The sequence below is a fragment of the Diorhabda sublineata genome, chromosome 6, assembly GCF_026230105.1.
Source record: "Diorhabda sublineata isolate icDioSubl1.1 chromosome 6, icDioSubl1.1, whole genome shotgun sequence".
Lineage (NCBI taxonomy): Eukaryota > Metazoa > Arthropoda > Insecta > Coleoptera > Chrysomelidae > Diorhabda > Diorhabda sublineata.
The window spans coordinates 1047250-1064010 of NC_079479.1; the positions used below are offsets into that span (position 1 = coordinate 1047250).

The 16761-nt window shown below is 30.3% G+C and overlaps 1 protein-coding gene across 1 annotated transcript in view; it reads left to right on the forward strand.

Moving 5' to 3' along the window:
- The first annotated feature begins 3867 nt into the window (after positions 1–3867).
- Positions 3868–16761, forward strand: part of LOC130445192 (dorsal-ventral patterning protein Sog) — a 47057-nt gene continuing 34163 nt past the window's right edge. The window contains exon 1 of the mRNA XM_056780735.1: positions 3868–4159. Coding sequence (XP_056636713.1) covers positions 4042–4159 — 118 coding nt within the window. The 5' untranslated portion in view covers positions 3868–4041. The remainder of the gene's footprint in view (positions 4160–16761) is intronic.

The window sequence follows — 16761 nt, forward strand, 5'->3', positions numbered from 1 at the left end:
TCTACAAATACGAGGGTCGTCTACGAAGTTTCCACAATCGAAAATGTATTTGAGAGACGCGGCGCCAGAAAGTGCAATCTCAGCAGCCCCCTGTGCCGTTTTAGGACAAACCTAGCGCTACCTAGAACAACCGTTAAAATATTTCGAATTCGAAAGCGCGGTGTTCAATGTTTGATTTGATTTTTTTTGCTACTAGGGGACTGAAATGTCCAAATATAAAAATAAATAGCTTGATGTTCGTATTTTGGCTGGCGAATTTAGTAAATAAATAAAGTTTTCGAAATGGATTTTTTTCCGTAAATCATCTTTTCCGAAAATCTGCAATTTTTCATTTCGAGCGGCAATATTTTGACAAGTTATGTCTTGGAATTTTGGAATGAAATCAAAAACGAAAGTTTCGCAGTAGCGCGAATTTATATTATTAAATTCGAATAAATTATATACGACAACGTAAATACGCGATTAAAATCATATTATCATATACAGTGTGAGTAGATTTAAAAACATCCGCTCTGTATATTTCATCCCCTGTATAAAATTCAGAAATAACTTTGAAAACCTTGAAATTTTCTACATTTATTTTGGTTAAAATTGACATTTCTGAGTTCGATTTTATTGAAAATTGTTTTTTAAAAAAACCGTTGTATTCGAAATTTGGTTTTTCCAAAAATAAATTATTCAACAATTCGGTTTTCTGAGTTACGTTTGGTCTAAAATGTTCAATATTTGTTCAATTTTTTTTTGAAAATTTTTCTTTTCTGAACTTAATTTTGACGCAAAATATATTTTCATAAAAATTACCTTTATTGGGTTTCAAATCTTCAAAAATTGGCTTTTTTGACCTCGATTTTATCAAAAATTAACTTTTGTGAGTTCAATTTTGAGAAAATTATATTTTTGACTCGCTTTTGTGAAATAAATTTGACAAAAATTGGCTCTTCTGAGCTCATTTATGAGAAAATTATCTTTTCCTTGATTAATTTTGACGAAAATTGAATTTTCTCAGTTCAATTTGACAAAAATTTGTTTTTTAATTTAATTTTAACAAAAATGAGTTTTTCTAAGTTCTAGTGCATATTTTTTTTACGTACATTTTCTTGAATTATCTTTACTGAGTTCAATTTAACTAAAATTGACTTTCATGCCTTCAGTTTAGCAAAAATGGGCTTTTCTGAGTTCAATTTTAACGAAAATTGGTTTTTCTGAGCTCAGTTTTGACGAAAATTCATTTTTGCGAGCTGAATTTTGACGAAAATTCGTTTCTGAGTTCAATTTTTCCCAAAATTGGCGTTTCTGAGCGCAGTTTTGTCGAAAATTGATTTTTGCGAGCCGAATTTTGACAAAATTGTCGTTTCTGAGTTCGATTTCACAAAAATTGGTTTTTTAACTCAATTTCGACAAAAATGAGTTTTTCTAAGTTCAATTGCATTATTTTGAACTCAATTTTAACTCGAATTATCTTTACTGAGTTCAATTTGACAAAAATTAGTTATTCCATATTTAGTTTTAACTAAAATTGACTTTTATGCATTCAGTTTAGCAAAAATGGGCTTTTCTGAGTTCAATTTTGACAATAATTGGCTTTCATAAGTTCAATTTCGAGGAAAATCGGTTTTTCTGAGCTCAATTTGAACGAAAATTGGTTTTTCTGAGCTCAGTTTTGACGAGAATTGATTTTTGCGAGCTGAATTTTGACAAAATTGTCGTTTCTGAGCTCAATTTTGCCCAAAATTGTCGTTTTTGAGCGCAGTTTTGTCAAAAATTGATTTTTGCGATCCGAATTTTGACAAAAATTGTCGTTTGTGAGCTCAATTTTTCCCAAAATTGTCGTTTCTGAGCGCAGTTTTGTCAAAAATTGATTTTTGCTAGTTGAATTTTGACAAAAATTGTCGTTTGTGAGCTCAATTTTGCCCAAAATTGTCGTTTTTGAGCGCAATTTTGTAAAAAATTTATTTCTGCGAGCAGAATTCTCCCCAAAACTGTCGTTTTTGAGCGCAGTTTTGTCAAAAATTGATTTTTGCGAGCCGAATTTTGACAAAATTGTCGTTTCTGAGCTCAATTTTTCCCAAAATTGTCGTTTCTGAGCGCAGTTTTGTCAAAAATTGGTTTTTACGAGTTGAATTTTGACAAAAATTGTCGTTTCTGAGCTCAATTTTGCCCAAAATAGTCGTTTCTGAGCACAGTTTTGTCAAAAATTGGTTTTTGCGAGTTGAATTTTGACAAAAATTGTCGTTTCTGAGCTCAATTTTGCCCAAAATAGTCGTTTCTGAGCACAGTTTTGTCAAAAATTGGTTTTTACGAGTTGAATTTTGACAAAAATTGTCGTTTCTGAGCTCAATTTTGCCCAAAATAGTCGTTTCTGAGCACAGTTTTGTCAAAAATTGGTTTTTACGAGTTGAATTTTGACAAAAATTGTCGTTTCTGAGCTCAATTTTGCCCAAAATAGTCGTTTCTGAGCACAGTTTTGTCAAAAATTGGTTTTTGCTAGTTGAATTTTGACAAAATTGTCGTTTCTGAGCTCAATTTTGCCCAAAATAGTCGTTTCTGAGCACAGTTTTGTCAAAAATTGGTTTTTACGAGTTGAATTTTGACAAAAATTGTCGTTTCTGAGCTCAATTTTGCCCAAAATAGTCGTTTCTGAGCACAGTTTTGTCAAAAATTGGTTTTTGCGAGCCGAATTTTGACAAAAATTGTCGTTTCTGAGCTCAATTTTGCCCAAAATTATCGTTTTTGAGCGCAGTTTTGTGAAAAATTCGTTTTTGCGAGCTGAATTTTGACAAAATTGTCGTTTGTGAGCACAATTTTGCCCAAAATAGTCGTTTCTGAGCACAGTTTTGTCAAAAATTGGTTTTTACGAGTTGAATTTTGACAAAAATTGTCGTTTCTGAGCTCAATTTTGCCCAAAATAGTCGTTTCTGAGCACAGTTTTGTCAAAAATTGGTTTTTGCGAGCCGAATTTTGACAAAAATTGTCGTTTCTGAGCTCAATTTTGCCCAAAATTATCGTTTTTGAGCGCAGTTTTGTGAAAAATTCGTTTTTGCGAGCTGAATTTTGACAAAATTGTCGTTTGTGAGCACAATTTTGCCCAAAATTGTCGTTTCTGAGCGCAGTTTTGTCGAAAATTGATTTTTGCGAGCTGAATTTTGACAAAAATTTTCTTTTCTTAGCTCATTTTTCACGAAAACGAGCTGCTTTTCTGAGTTCAATTTGACAAAAATCGGATTTTCTGTAACCCAAATGTCTCAATTTTGTGTTTTTCTTCTCGTTACCATGTTAATAAATTACGTTTTAGTTTTTTCCACCGTGTTTGTGTATCCCATATTTCCTCACGCGGTTCCTTGATTGTTTCATATCGTTTCCAAATTTCACTCCCAACACCTCCTTGCCGCAAACCATTCCGCCGGTATTTGGTTTCTTCGAACGCTTTTTCGACGTCAACAAAACCGAAACCGCGCGTCTCGATTTAAACGCGCGATCCCCATCAAACAAACGCGCCAATAATTTCCGACGATCACACTGTACATCTTTCGTATTAACCTTTTTTTTTTTTTTGTTTCTCCGTAAATATCGTAGATAAAATAAATAAAATCGCAAGGATTAAAATTAAAAACCCGCAGCGCTATTATCTTATCTGGTTTTCTGTCGAAATCGGCGCTGTTTCTAAAATACTACGTCCTTTCCTTCGACCAAACCCATGACCCCATCCGCACCGCCCCATTGGTCCATCTTCTAGAGCTGTCCCATCGTCCATCCTGCCGTCGCTATCCTCCAGGACCAAAGGAGTAGGGAGGAAAAACACAAACTGATGATCGGATAGACTCAGACGTTCGACGGTGTGTTTCAGTTCACTTTCCGAGGTGTCGGCGCGCGGTTACGTCGAAAACTTTTGCTGTTACATAAAAAACGAAACTTCGTTAATATGATTTTGATATTTTATTTTTGACAAACGAAAATTGTGCGGTGTGTGTGTGTGTTGTGGATTAAACTATTTAAAATATATTTATTCATATATATATATATATATATATATATAAAAAAAAAATGAAGGTTATATTATTATTTGTGTTGTTTATCGCCCTTTTAACCGGCTTGGGGGAAGCCAGAATCAAATCTCCTTTATTGGACGAAGATTTACCCAGATCTAGGAACAAAGCTGCCGGTAAGTCATTTTTTTATATATAAAAAAATTTTTTTTAAACGTACCAAACATTTACGTATTTTTTTTAATTAATTAATATATGAATTAATTTAGATTTCATGTTAAAATATATACTCAATTATCGAAAGGGCTTTTCAGCGTTATTATTCGACGAATTATAACCATTCCTATCGTATTTAATACTATAATTTATCTACGACTTTCGAGAAAAAACATTACGATAAAATAATTAATTAATAATTTTGATTTATCGTAATTATTTTTACAATTTGTCTTGATATTTATGTTGTCGTCGGTACCTGTATTTGATTTCCAAAAACACCATCTACAAGATACTGTAAACCACTTAATCGCTTTTGTGCATTTAAACGTTCAAATTTCTTGATTAAATTTTGAAAATACATCGACTTTTAGTAATTTTTTTTTAACGAATTTCAGTAAAAATATATTTGCACTATATTTTTTTTAACTAAAATAGACTTTAATGCATTCAGTTTAGCAAAAATGGGCTATTCTGAGTTCAATTTTGCACAAAATTGTCGTTTCTGAGCGCAGTTTTGTCGAAAATTGATTTTTGCGAGATGAATTTGGACGAAAATTATCTTTTGAGAGCTCAGTTTAGCGAAAATGGGATTTTCTGAGTTAAATATTAAGGAAAATTGGTTTTTCTCAACTCAATTTTGCCCAAAGTTGCCTTTTCTGAGCGCAGTTTTGTCGAAAATTGGTTTTTGCGAGCTGAATTTGGACGAAAATTATCTTTTGAGAGCTCAGTTTAGCGAAAATGGGATTTTCTGAGTTAAATATTAAGGAAAATTGGTTTTTCTCAACTCAATTTTGCCCAAAGTTGCCTTTTCTGAGCGCAGTTTTGTCGAAAATTGGTTTTTGCGAGCTGAATTTGGACGAAAATTATCTTTTGAGAGCTCAGTTTAGCGAAAATGGGATTTTCTGAGTTAAATATTAAGGAAAATTGGTTTTTCTCAACTCAATTTTGCCCAAAGTTGCCTTTTCTGAGCGCAGTTTTGTCGAAAATTGGTTTTTGCGAGCTGAATTTGGACGAAAATTATCTTTTGAGAGCTCAGTTTAGCGAAAATGGGATTTTCTGAGTTAAATATTAAGGAAAATTGGTTTTTCTCAACTCAATTTTGCCCAAAATTGTCGTTTCTGAGCACAGTTTTGTCGAAAATTGGCTTTTGCGAGCTGAATTTGGACGAAAATTATCTTTTGAGAGCTCAGTTTAGCGAAAATGGGATTTTCTGAGTTAAATATTAAGGAAAATTGGTTTTTCTCAACTCAATTTTGCCCAAAGTTGCCTTTTCTGAGCGCAGTTTTGTCGAAAATTGGTTTTTGCGAGCTGAATTTTGAGGAAAATTGTCTTTTCTGAGTTCGATTTGACAAAAATGAGTTTTTCTAAGTTCAATTGCATTTAATACTATAATTTATCTACAACTTTCGAGAAAAAACATTACGTTCAAATTTTTTGATTAAATTTTGAAAATACATCGACTTTTAATTATTTTTTTTTAACGAATTCAATTCTGACAAAAATTAATTATTCTAAATTTAGTTTTAAATGAAATTGACTTTAATGCATTCAGTTTAGCATAAATGGGCTTTTCTGAGTTCAATTTTGCCCAAAATTGTCGTTTCTGGGTGCAGTTTTGTCGAAAATTGTCGTTTCTGAAATCAATTTTGCCAAAAATTGTCGTTTCTGAGTGCAGTTTTGCCCAAAATTGTCGTTTCTGAAATCAATTTTGCCCAAAATTGTCGTTTCTGAAATCAATTTTGCCCAAAATTGTCGTTTCTGAGTGCAGTTTTGCCCAAAATTGTCGTATCTGAGTGCAGTTTTGCCCAAAATTGTCGTTTCTGAGTGCAGTTTTGACAAAAATTGTCGTTTCTGAAATCAATTTTGCCCAAAATTGTCGTTTCTGAGTGCATTTTTGCCCAAAATTGTCGTTTCTGAAATCAATTTTGCCCAAAATTGTCGTTTCTGAAATCAATTTTGCCCAAAATTGTCGTTTCTGAAATCAATTTTGCCCAAAATTGTCGTATCTGAGTGCAGTTTTGACCAAAATTGTCGTTTCTGAAATCAATTTTGCCCAAAATTGTCGTTTCTGAGTGCAGTTTTGCCCAAAATTGTCGTATCTGAGTGCAGTTTTGGCCAAAATTGTCGTTTCTGAGTGCAGTTTTGACAAAAATTGTCGTTTCTGAAATCAATTTTGCCCAAAATTGTCGTTTCTGAAATCAATTTTGCCCAAAATTGTCGTATCTGAGTGCAGTTTTGACCAAAATTGTCGTTTCTGAAATCAATTTTGCCCAAAATTGTCGTTTCTGAGTGCAGTTTTGCCCAACATTGTCGTTTCTAAAATCAATTTTGCCCGAAATTGTCGTTTCTGAGTGCAGTTTTGCCCAAAATTGTCGTTTCTAAGTGCAGTTTTGGCCAAAATTGTCGTTTCTAAGTGCAGTTTTGGCCAAAATTGTCGTTTCTAAGTGCAGTTTTGGCCAAAATTGTCGTTTCTAAGTGCAGTTTTGCCCAAAATTGTCGTTTCTGAGTGCATTTTTGCCCAAAATTGTCGTTTCTGAAATCAATTTTGCCCAAAATTGTCGTTTCTAAGTGCAGTTTTGGCCAAAATTGTCGTTTCTAAGTGCAGTTTTGCCCAAAATTGTCGTTTCTGAGTGCAGTTTTGCCCAAAATTGTCGTTGCTAAGTGCAGTTTTGGCCAAAATTGTCGTTTCTAAGTGCAGTTTTGGCCAACATTGTCGTTTCTGAGTGCAGTTTTGACCAAAATTGTCGTTTCTGAGTGCAGTTTTGCCCATAATTGTCGTTTCTAAGTGCAGTTTTGGCCAAAATTGTCGTTTCTAAGTGCAGTTTTGTCAAAAATTGTCGTTTCTGAGTGCAGTTTTGCCCAAAAATGTCGTTTCTAAGTGCAGTTTTGGCCAAAATTGTCGTTTCTAAGTGCAGTTTTGTCAAAAATTGTCGTTTCTGAGTGCAGTTTTGCCCAAAAATGTCGTTTCTGAGTTCAATTTTAACGAAAATTGATTTTTTCGAGCTGAATTTTGCCAAAAATTGTCTTTTCTAAGTTCGATTTGACAAAAATTGGTTTTTTAATTCAATTTTGACAAAAATGAGTTTTTCTAAGTTCAACTTTCGAGAAAAAACATTACGTTCAAATTTCTTTATGAAATTTTGAAAATACATCGACTTTTAATTATTTTTTTTTTACGAATTTCAGTAAAAATACTTTTCTTCATACTTCCACAATATTTTTTTTAATATCTGTGATTGTAGACAAGATTTTTGGCTTCGTTTCTGAATTATAAATTTCAGATAACCCTCGTACGTATTTAGTTTCCCCTCGTAATATAAATATTACATAATTTTGTTTAACAATCCGATTATTATAGTACATAGACACACATATATTTATATATATATATATATATTAAATATGCAATAATTTAATAATTTTAAGAGTACGAATAGAATGTTTCGTTTGATAAGATTAAAAAAGATAAATTTATTTTTCTTTAAGAGCGTGGCGTCAAAAAGATGAATTAGTGCTTAAAAAAAAAACTATATATTCGATACAAATTTTATTATTATATTCTGGTAAAAAAAATGTAAAAAAATTCCTATTGAACCTGATTAACAAACAAAAAATTTTCAAATGACGTATATCACCGGATATAAGTCCGTGTCTTTTGGCAGCAACGCCAAAAACAATCCAACTAACACCTGATTATTTTTCGAATTATGTAATTTTAAGTATCGCGTCATTTCCTTAACAAATTTGAATATACCGAATGAATCAAATTACATCATCCTAACCGAAAATCGTTTTTTGTGTAACAAAATGATTCGCCGTTCCGTTAAAACAACGTAGAACTGTCAATTGTCGAAGCTACGTCAATCACAGAACGACAACAGTTCGAATCGAAACGTTTTCGAACAGTCAAAACGGATCGGATCGTTTTCATCGGTAGATCAGTGATTGACAGATAATTGACGAATCTCAATATAGGACGTCACCAACGATGATTTGAGTTCCAGGGAGATCCAGGAAAGGCTCAGCAAGAAATAGGATTATGAAAACTGACTTATTAGACACCGTGTATAGTATTAAACCCCCGAAAATCTAATTTTTCTTCAATTAAAGGTTAGAGCAGTGATATTCCGTGGAATTTATTATTGAATTAATTATTTTCGAATATTTGGAGACGGCGGAATTTTTTTTTTGTTACGTATCGTCATAAAACCAAATTCAAAGCACAATTATATGTAATTAATTCAAATTTTTTATTATTTAAACAAAATGCTTTCGGATCTAGCATATCAAATTATATAATTCAAACTATAATTATATAGGGTGGGACAAACCTTGGCGTTAAATAATAATTTAAACAATAACACGTTTCCATTCATTTTTTTTTTTTTTTGGTATTGTCTTTTATCGAAAAGTTGTTTAACGAAGTGTGTGTGATTTATCTATTTTCATTAATTTGTTTCAAGTGTTCTGTTTATCTAATTTCTAAATAGCTAAGTGTCTGGCCTACATTACAAATTACGTCATTATGCGGATAATACACTTCTTCGGAATACCCCACCTCTTCCCGGCTCGTAGAAATATCCAAAAAAACACAAAATGAATAATTACAATTTGCGATATTTTTTTTCGGAATGTTTCTTTATAGCGAACGGTTTTTATGACCTGTACAACGATCTTTATATCCCCTAGGTCATAAAAATTCGTTTTAGACTATACTGGGTGTCCCTGTAAAAGTTACGGATCGTTAACCATTGGGTACGAACCGCCCCTGGCTTTCAGATTATTTATTTTATCAATACGCACTTAAAGGACGTACGTAATCGTCCAATAAAAATTTAGGCAGCATTATTTCGACAAATTCTAACCAAAAAAAGTTAAATTGACAGTAAAGAAAGTTGGTTATCGTATTAAATAGATACGAGGGTTGTACTGGATACGTTTTTTCGATAATGAATTCTGAAGAATCAGTTTCTTTTTGATTAGATTTCAAAATCGTTCGGTTCGCAGTAAGTGACTTATTCAAACGTCCATCTTGATTGTTTATATATACGTCGAAAATACATCTGGTTGGAATTACGGTCGAAAATTTGTAAATAAAACGCTTCGACTGCAATAAATCATAAAAAGTATTTGACTTTGTACGTGACAAAACAAAACGTCAACCCTGCTATAACCGTAAGCTGAATTATGGGGTTTTTATAAAGGTGGGTTTTTACCAAAGTCGAAATTCTTCGATACCAACATCGGTATATTGAAATTTCTAGACGGAATGTCGTAGAAAGGAAAAACTATAAGAAAAAATTGATAATTTACAAGATTAATTTACTTTATGTCCTAAAACCCAATATACGAGGGGTATTTAAAAAGTACGATGAATTTTCGAAAATCAGTTCGTAAGTTTTTATGAATTAATTAATTATATTATACGAGGTTGGTGTGAAAAGTTTACGATCTCAATCTGAAGGTTTCAATTATTGAAATTTCGGCCATTTTGTCTGTTTGACGATCGTGTATTGTAATGAACTAAAATTTGTTAATGACGATGATTGAAAATTGATTGAATAAAATGTACGGCCGATATTTAGTCCAACCCTGTATTAGTGAATAACCTTTACGTTTTTTCGAACGTCCTTGACTAATTTTACGGTAATACACTCCACAACTTCATGATTATCATCGAGTTATCACCAATTTCGCAATAAAAGTTCAATAAATCGATTAGGTATAAACAAATAAATATTTTGTATGCTTTCAATTATTTCCACCTTAGTTAGTATATAAATTTTCATTACATAATGTTAAACTGTTGAGTTATTTACACCAAATTTCATAATACAGTTTTTAAAAACGATTTATAAACGCCGTATTCCAAATTAATTTTGACATACTATATATAGATGTAGATGCAAATTCTGCGAGCCTACCCTGGACAAAGCAGAGATCTTGAGTACTTCGAAGAAATACTCTTTGGGAAGATTAGATGCAAAGTCAAAAAAATATTATTTTAAACGTAAAAAATCTTCATTTTTGATTGTATAATAGACGTGCTGTACTTAAAGTCTAAATCCGACCCTGTATTCGAGATCTAACAAGAAATATTTATTTAATTCAATTGTCCACTCTGTATTACATATTTCGTATAGAAATAAAGTCAAAAAAATATTATTTTATACGTAAAAAATCTTCGTTTTTGATTGTAGAATGGACGTGCTGTACTTATAGTCTAAATCCGACCCTGTATTCGAGATCTAACAAGAAATATTTATTTAATTCAATTGTCCACTCTGTATTACATATTTCGTATAGAAATAAAGTCAAAAAAATATTATTTTATACGTAAAAAATCTTCGTTTTTGATTGTAGAATGGACGTGCTGTACTTATAGTCTAAATCCGACCCTGTATTCGAGATCTAACAAGAAATATTTATTTAATTCAATTGTCCACTCTGTATTACATATTTCGTATAGAAATTGAGTCAAAAAAATATTATTTTAAACGTAAAAAATCTTCATTTTTGATTGTATAATAGACGTGCTGTACTTATAGTCTAAATCCGACCCTGTATTCGAGATCTAACAAGAAATATTTATTTAATTCAATTGTCCACTCTGTATTACATATTTCGTATAGAAATAAAGTCAAAAAAATATTATTTTAAACGTAAAAAATCTTCATTTTTGATTGTATAATAGACGTGCTGTACTTAAAGTCTAAATCCGACCCTGTATTCGAGATCTAACAAGAAATATTTATTTAATTCAATTGTCCACTCTGTATTACATATTTCGTATAGAAATAAAGTCAAAAAAATATTATTTTATACGTAAAAAATCTTCGTTTTTGATTGTAGAATGGACGTGCTGTACTTATAGTCTAAATCCGACCCTGTATTCGAGATCTAACAAGAAATATTTATTTAATTCAATTGTCCACTCTGTATTACATATTTCGTATAGAAATTGAGTCAAAAAAATATTATTTTAAACGTAAAAAATCTTCGTTTTTGATTGTAGAATGGACGTGCTGTACTTATAGTCTAAATCCGACCCTGTATTCGAGATCTAACAAGAAATATTTATTTAATTCAATTGTCCACTCTGTATTACATATTTCGTATAGAAATTGAGTCAAAAAAATATTATTTTAAACGTAAAAAATCTTCATTTTTGATTGTATAATAGACGTGCTGTACTTATAGTCTAAATCCGACCTTGTATTCGAGATCTAACAAGAAATATTTATTTAATTCAATTGTCCACTCTGTATTACATATTTCGTATAGAAATAAAGTCAAAAAAATATTATTTTAAACGTAAAAAATCTTCATTTTTGATTGTATAATAGACGTGCTGTACTTATAGTCTAAATCCGACCTTGTATTCGAGATCTAACAAGAAATATTTATTTAATTCAATTGTCCACTCTGTATTACATATTTCGTATAGAAATTGAGTCAAAAAAATATTATTTTAAACGTAAAAAATCTTCGTTTTTGATTGTAGAATGGACGTGCTGTACTTATAGTCTAAATCCGACCCTGTATTCGAGATCTAACAAGAAATATTTATTTAATTCAATTGTCCACTCTGTATTACATATTTCGTATAGAAATAAAGTCAAAAAAATATTATTTTAAACGTAAAAAATCTTCATTTTTGATTGTATAATAGACGTGCTGTACTTATAGTCTAAATCCGACTCTGTATTCGAGATCTAACAAGAAATATTTATTTAATTCAATTGTCCACTCTGTATTACATATTTCGTATAGAAATAAAGTCAAAAAAATATTATTTTAAACGTAAAAAATCTTCATTTTTGATTGTATAATAAACGTGCTGTACTTATAGTCTAAATCCGACCTTGTATTCGAGATCTAACAAGAAATATTTATTTAATTCAATTGTCCACTCTGTATTACATATTTCGTATAGAAATTGAGTCAAAAAAATATTATTTTAAACGTAAAAAATCTTCATTTTTGATTGTATAATAGACGTGCTGTACTTATAGTCTAAATCCGACTCTGTATTCGAGATCTAACAAGAAATATTTATTTAATTCAATTGTCCACTCTGTATTACATATTTCGTATAGAAATAAAGTCAAAAAAATATTATTTTAAACGTAAAAAATCTTCATTTTTGATTGTATAATAGACGTGCTGTACTTATAGTCTAAATCCGACTCTGTATTCGAGATCTAACAAGAAATATTTATTTAATTCAATTGTCCACTCTGTATTACATATTTCGTATAGAAATAAAGTCAAAAAAATATTATTTTAAACGTAAAAAATCTTCATTTTTGATTGTATAATAGACGTGCTGTACTTATAGTCTAAATCCGACCCTGTATTCGAGATCTAACAAGAAATATTTATTTAATTCAATTGTCCACTCTGTATTACATATTTCGTATAGAAATAAAGTCAAAAAAATATTATTTTAAACGTAAAAAATCTTCATTTTTGATTGTATAATAGACGTGCTGTACTTATAGTCTAAATCCGACTCTGTATTCGAGATCTAACAAGAAATATTTATTTAATTCAATTGTCCACTCTGTATTACATATTTCGTATAGAAATAAAGTCAAAAAAATATTATTTTAAACGTAAAAAATCTTCATTTTTGATTGTATAATAGACGTGCTGTACTTATAGTCTAAATCCGACCTTGTATTCGAGATCTAACAAGAAATATTTATTTAATTCAATTGTCCACTCTGTATTACATATTTCGTATAGAAATTGAGTCAAAAAAATATTATTTTAAACGTAAAAAATCTTCGTTTTTGATTGTAGAATGGACGTGCTGTACTTATAGTCTAAATCCGACCCTGTATTCGAGATCTAACAAGAAATATTTATTTAATTCAATTGTCCACTCTGTATTACATATTTCGTATAGAAATTGAGTCAAAAAAATATTATTTTAAACGTAAAAAATCTTCGTTTTTGATTGTAGAATGGACGTGCTGTACTTATAGTCTAAATCCGACCCTGTATTCGAGATCTAACAAGAAATATTTATTTAATTCAATTGTCCACTCTGTATTACATATTTCGTATAGAAATAAAGTCAAAAAAATATTATTTTATACGTAAAAAATCTTCATTTTTGATTGTATAATAGACGTGCTGTACTTATAGTCTAAATCCGACCCTGTATTCGAGATCTAACAAGAAATATTTATTTAATTCAATTGTCCACTCTGTATTACATATTTCGTATAGAAATAAAGTCAAAAAAATATTATTTTAAACGTAAAAAATCTTCATTTTTGATTGTATAATAGACGTGCTGTACTTATAGTCTAAATCCGACTCTGTATTCGAGATCTAACAAGAAATATTTATTTAATTCAATTGTCCACTCTGTATTACATATTTCGTATAGAAATAAAGTCAAAAAAATATTATTTTAAACGTAAAAAATCTTCATTTTTGATTGTATAATAGACGTGCTGTACTTATAGTCTAAATCCGACCCTGTATTCGAGATCTAACAAGAAATATTTATTTAATTCAATTGTCCACTCTGTATTACATATTTCGTATAGAAATAAAGTCAAAAAAATATTATTTTAAACGTAAAAAATCTTCATTTTTGATTGTATAATAGACGTGCTGTACTTATAGTCTAAATCCGACTCTGTATTCGAGATCTAACAAGAAATATTTATTTAATTCAATTGTCCACTCTGTATTACATATTTCGTATAGAAATAAAGTCAAAAAAATATTATTTTAAACGTAAAAAATCTTCATTTTTGATTGTATAATAGACGTGCTGTACTTATAGTCTAAATCCGACCCTGTATTCGAGATCTAACAAGAAATATTTATTTAATTCAATTGTCCACTCTGTATTACATATTTCGTATAGAAATAAAGTCAAAAAAATATTATTTTAAACGTAAAAAATCTTCATTTTTGATTGTATAATAGATGTGCTGTACTTATAGTCTAAATCCGACCCTGTATTCGAGATCTATCAAGAAATATTTATTTAATTCAATTGTCCACTCTGTATTACATATTTCGTATAGAAATAAAGTCAAAAAAATATTATTTTAAACGTAAAAAATCTTCATTTTTGATTGTATAATAGACGTGCTGTACTTATAGTCTAAATCCGACCCTGTATTCGAATTCTCACAAGAAAGATTCATTTAATTCAATTGTCCACTCTGTATTACATATTTCATATATAAATAAAGTGATTTGGCATTAAATACTTTTATTTAAAATGGAGTTAAATTTTTGGTAAAAACTTCTGAGTATTTTTTGAAAAATTTCAAAAACTGCGCATCAAAATTTGATCAAAAATAACAAATAAGATCGAATTAACGAATAGGTTGATGGGTTACGGTACAGATAACTTATCAGAGCTATTGTTAGAGATAAAATTAGTCATTTCTTATTGATTGGATAATCGAGAATCGTTTTCGAAATTGCCACATATTTACACAACTTTGAATAATGACAGGCGCCATGTACACTTTAATACCTATATAGGGTGACAAAGAAATGAAGAAATACACTATTTTTCCGTAAGAAATTATAAAAAAAAATTAACATTTTATGAGAAACCTCGTATACTACTGAAAAAATTTGATATCTGATAACTGCATTTTAAGGTTAGGACCATTCAGAACCTTTTATGAAGAATAACTTTTTTTCGAAAACTTGAAAATAAAAAAGATATAATACGTTTGTGAAAATAAGTACTTTCTGGACAACCCTGGTAGCCACATCAACAAAATCAACCTGTCTAAAATGTCTTTTAGGCTCAATAAGTCATACCGGAGGATAAACTATCAAAAATGTTTTAAATTCCGTCAACAATTGTCTCATGATTTAGTAAAATACAAAATGGTGGCGAAGCCAGCTTTTCCTTGTGATGTAAATATAAATTTGGAGCATTTTACACCCCTCTATCTAATTATTACATTATAATTAACTAAACGGAAACGGAAAATCAACATGACTACAACATTACGTTAACATTTTTTTAATAAAAACGTTCCAAAAACTTTAAAATAACCTCAAACAATTACGCATCGTTCACAGCCATCTTTATATATCATAAACCATTCGCATTAACCTGTTGTTTGGTTGTGATGTCAATAAAGACCTCGAAAATTTGACAGACGCCGTCCTTCCGCTGATTAATAATGTCAGTTATAAAACATAATCGAATTGTTTTGACCAGAGTTTCGATTATTTTTAGAAAATGTTGAACTATAAAAGCACCCAATAAACATCAAAATATTTCACACAGCCGTGCATTTTGATTTAAGTAGTGACTACTCGTCCGTTCACATAAGAATGTAACTCAATTTATCGATATTATTTGTCAATCGGCAATAGGCGATTTTTCGCGAACAAATTTTATACAACGGTTTTTTGTTATTAGAAAACAGGTCCGTATTATGAATATTTGGAAAAAATATATACCGATTGGTAAAAAAAAACAATTTTAAGTATGTCGAGTCGATCTATAAGAAATTTTTAGAGCTCTACGACCTTAATTAAATGCTTTTATCTTTGCAATCGTATTTTCTATTGATTGTGAATATTCGAAATGACTCGATTTTGAATAGTCGTTGGAGTAGTAGTCATTTCGTTTGTTTTATAATGTTTTGTGTTGAGAAAGGCGAGTAGATGACCTCAATCGAGTGCAGCCTCAAATAGAACCCGCGACGGCTAGCGGCGCGACGCTACACTTCAAACTATATTTTTGGTTGTGGCCCGTCCAGACGCTCTTGCCGATGTTCGAACGAAAAACCGCCAAAGCGAATTTCTAAAGAGGTATTATATCCTATTAAAATTCTTCGAACCGCCAACTTTTGTTGACGTCCCAAATATTCCACCAACGATCAAAAATTTGACAACGCCATATTGAAAAAAACGTTTTAAATCGTAGATTTATAGGTTATAACCTCTAAAATCGCACGGTTTGTAGGCGTATTTGGTAGAAAAAGACGATTTACTGTTCATAGTCTAATTCTAAAAGATATATCGCATCCATGTTTTCAAAATGTGTACGTAAAACGTGCAAACACCTAAATAAACATCTCACATAGAATATAATCTTCAATTTGTGCCGTTCGTCGTTATATATATATATATATATATATATAGTAATGAGCATCAAAACAACTAAAAAGATCATCATTGCAATTTAATTCGAAAATTTCAAATGATAATAATAAATTTAGTCAACGTATGATACTATACTATGAAAGAAATAAACATATTTATCAATTTTTGAGGTTATGTACGTGGTTAATGTGAAACAACGCCTAAAAGCGAAATTAATGATGTTTTGATACTTATTATGACAACCTAGAAGTTTTAAATTAACGTAGAGGCGAATAAATATCGTTTTTTTTTCACGAATTATTGTTTTTTAAGTTTTTACTTCGCTGCTTATGTACCCCTACATCTCGTCGAAACTTATATCGAGTTGAATTTTATCTCGTTGTATGATACAGTGTATTTAGGCGATTTGAACGTATCGAAAATCGTTTTTTTTTTTTGTTTTATC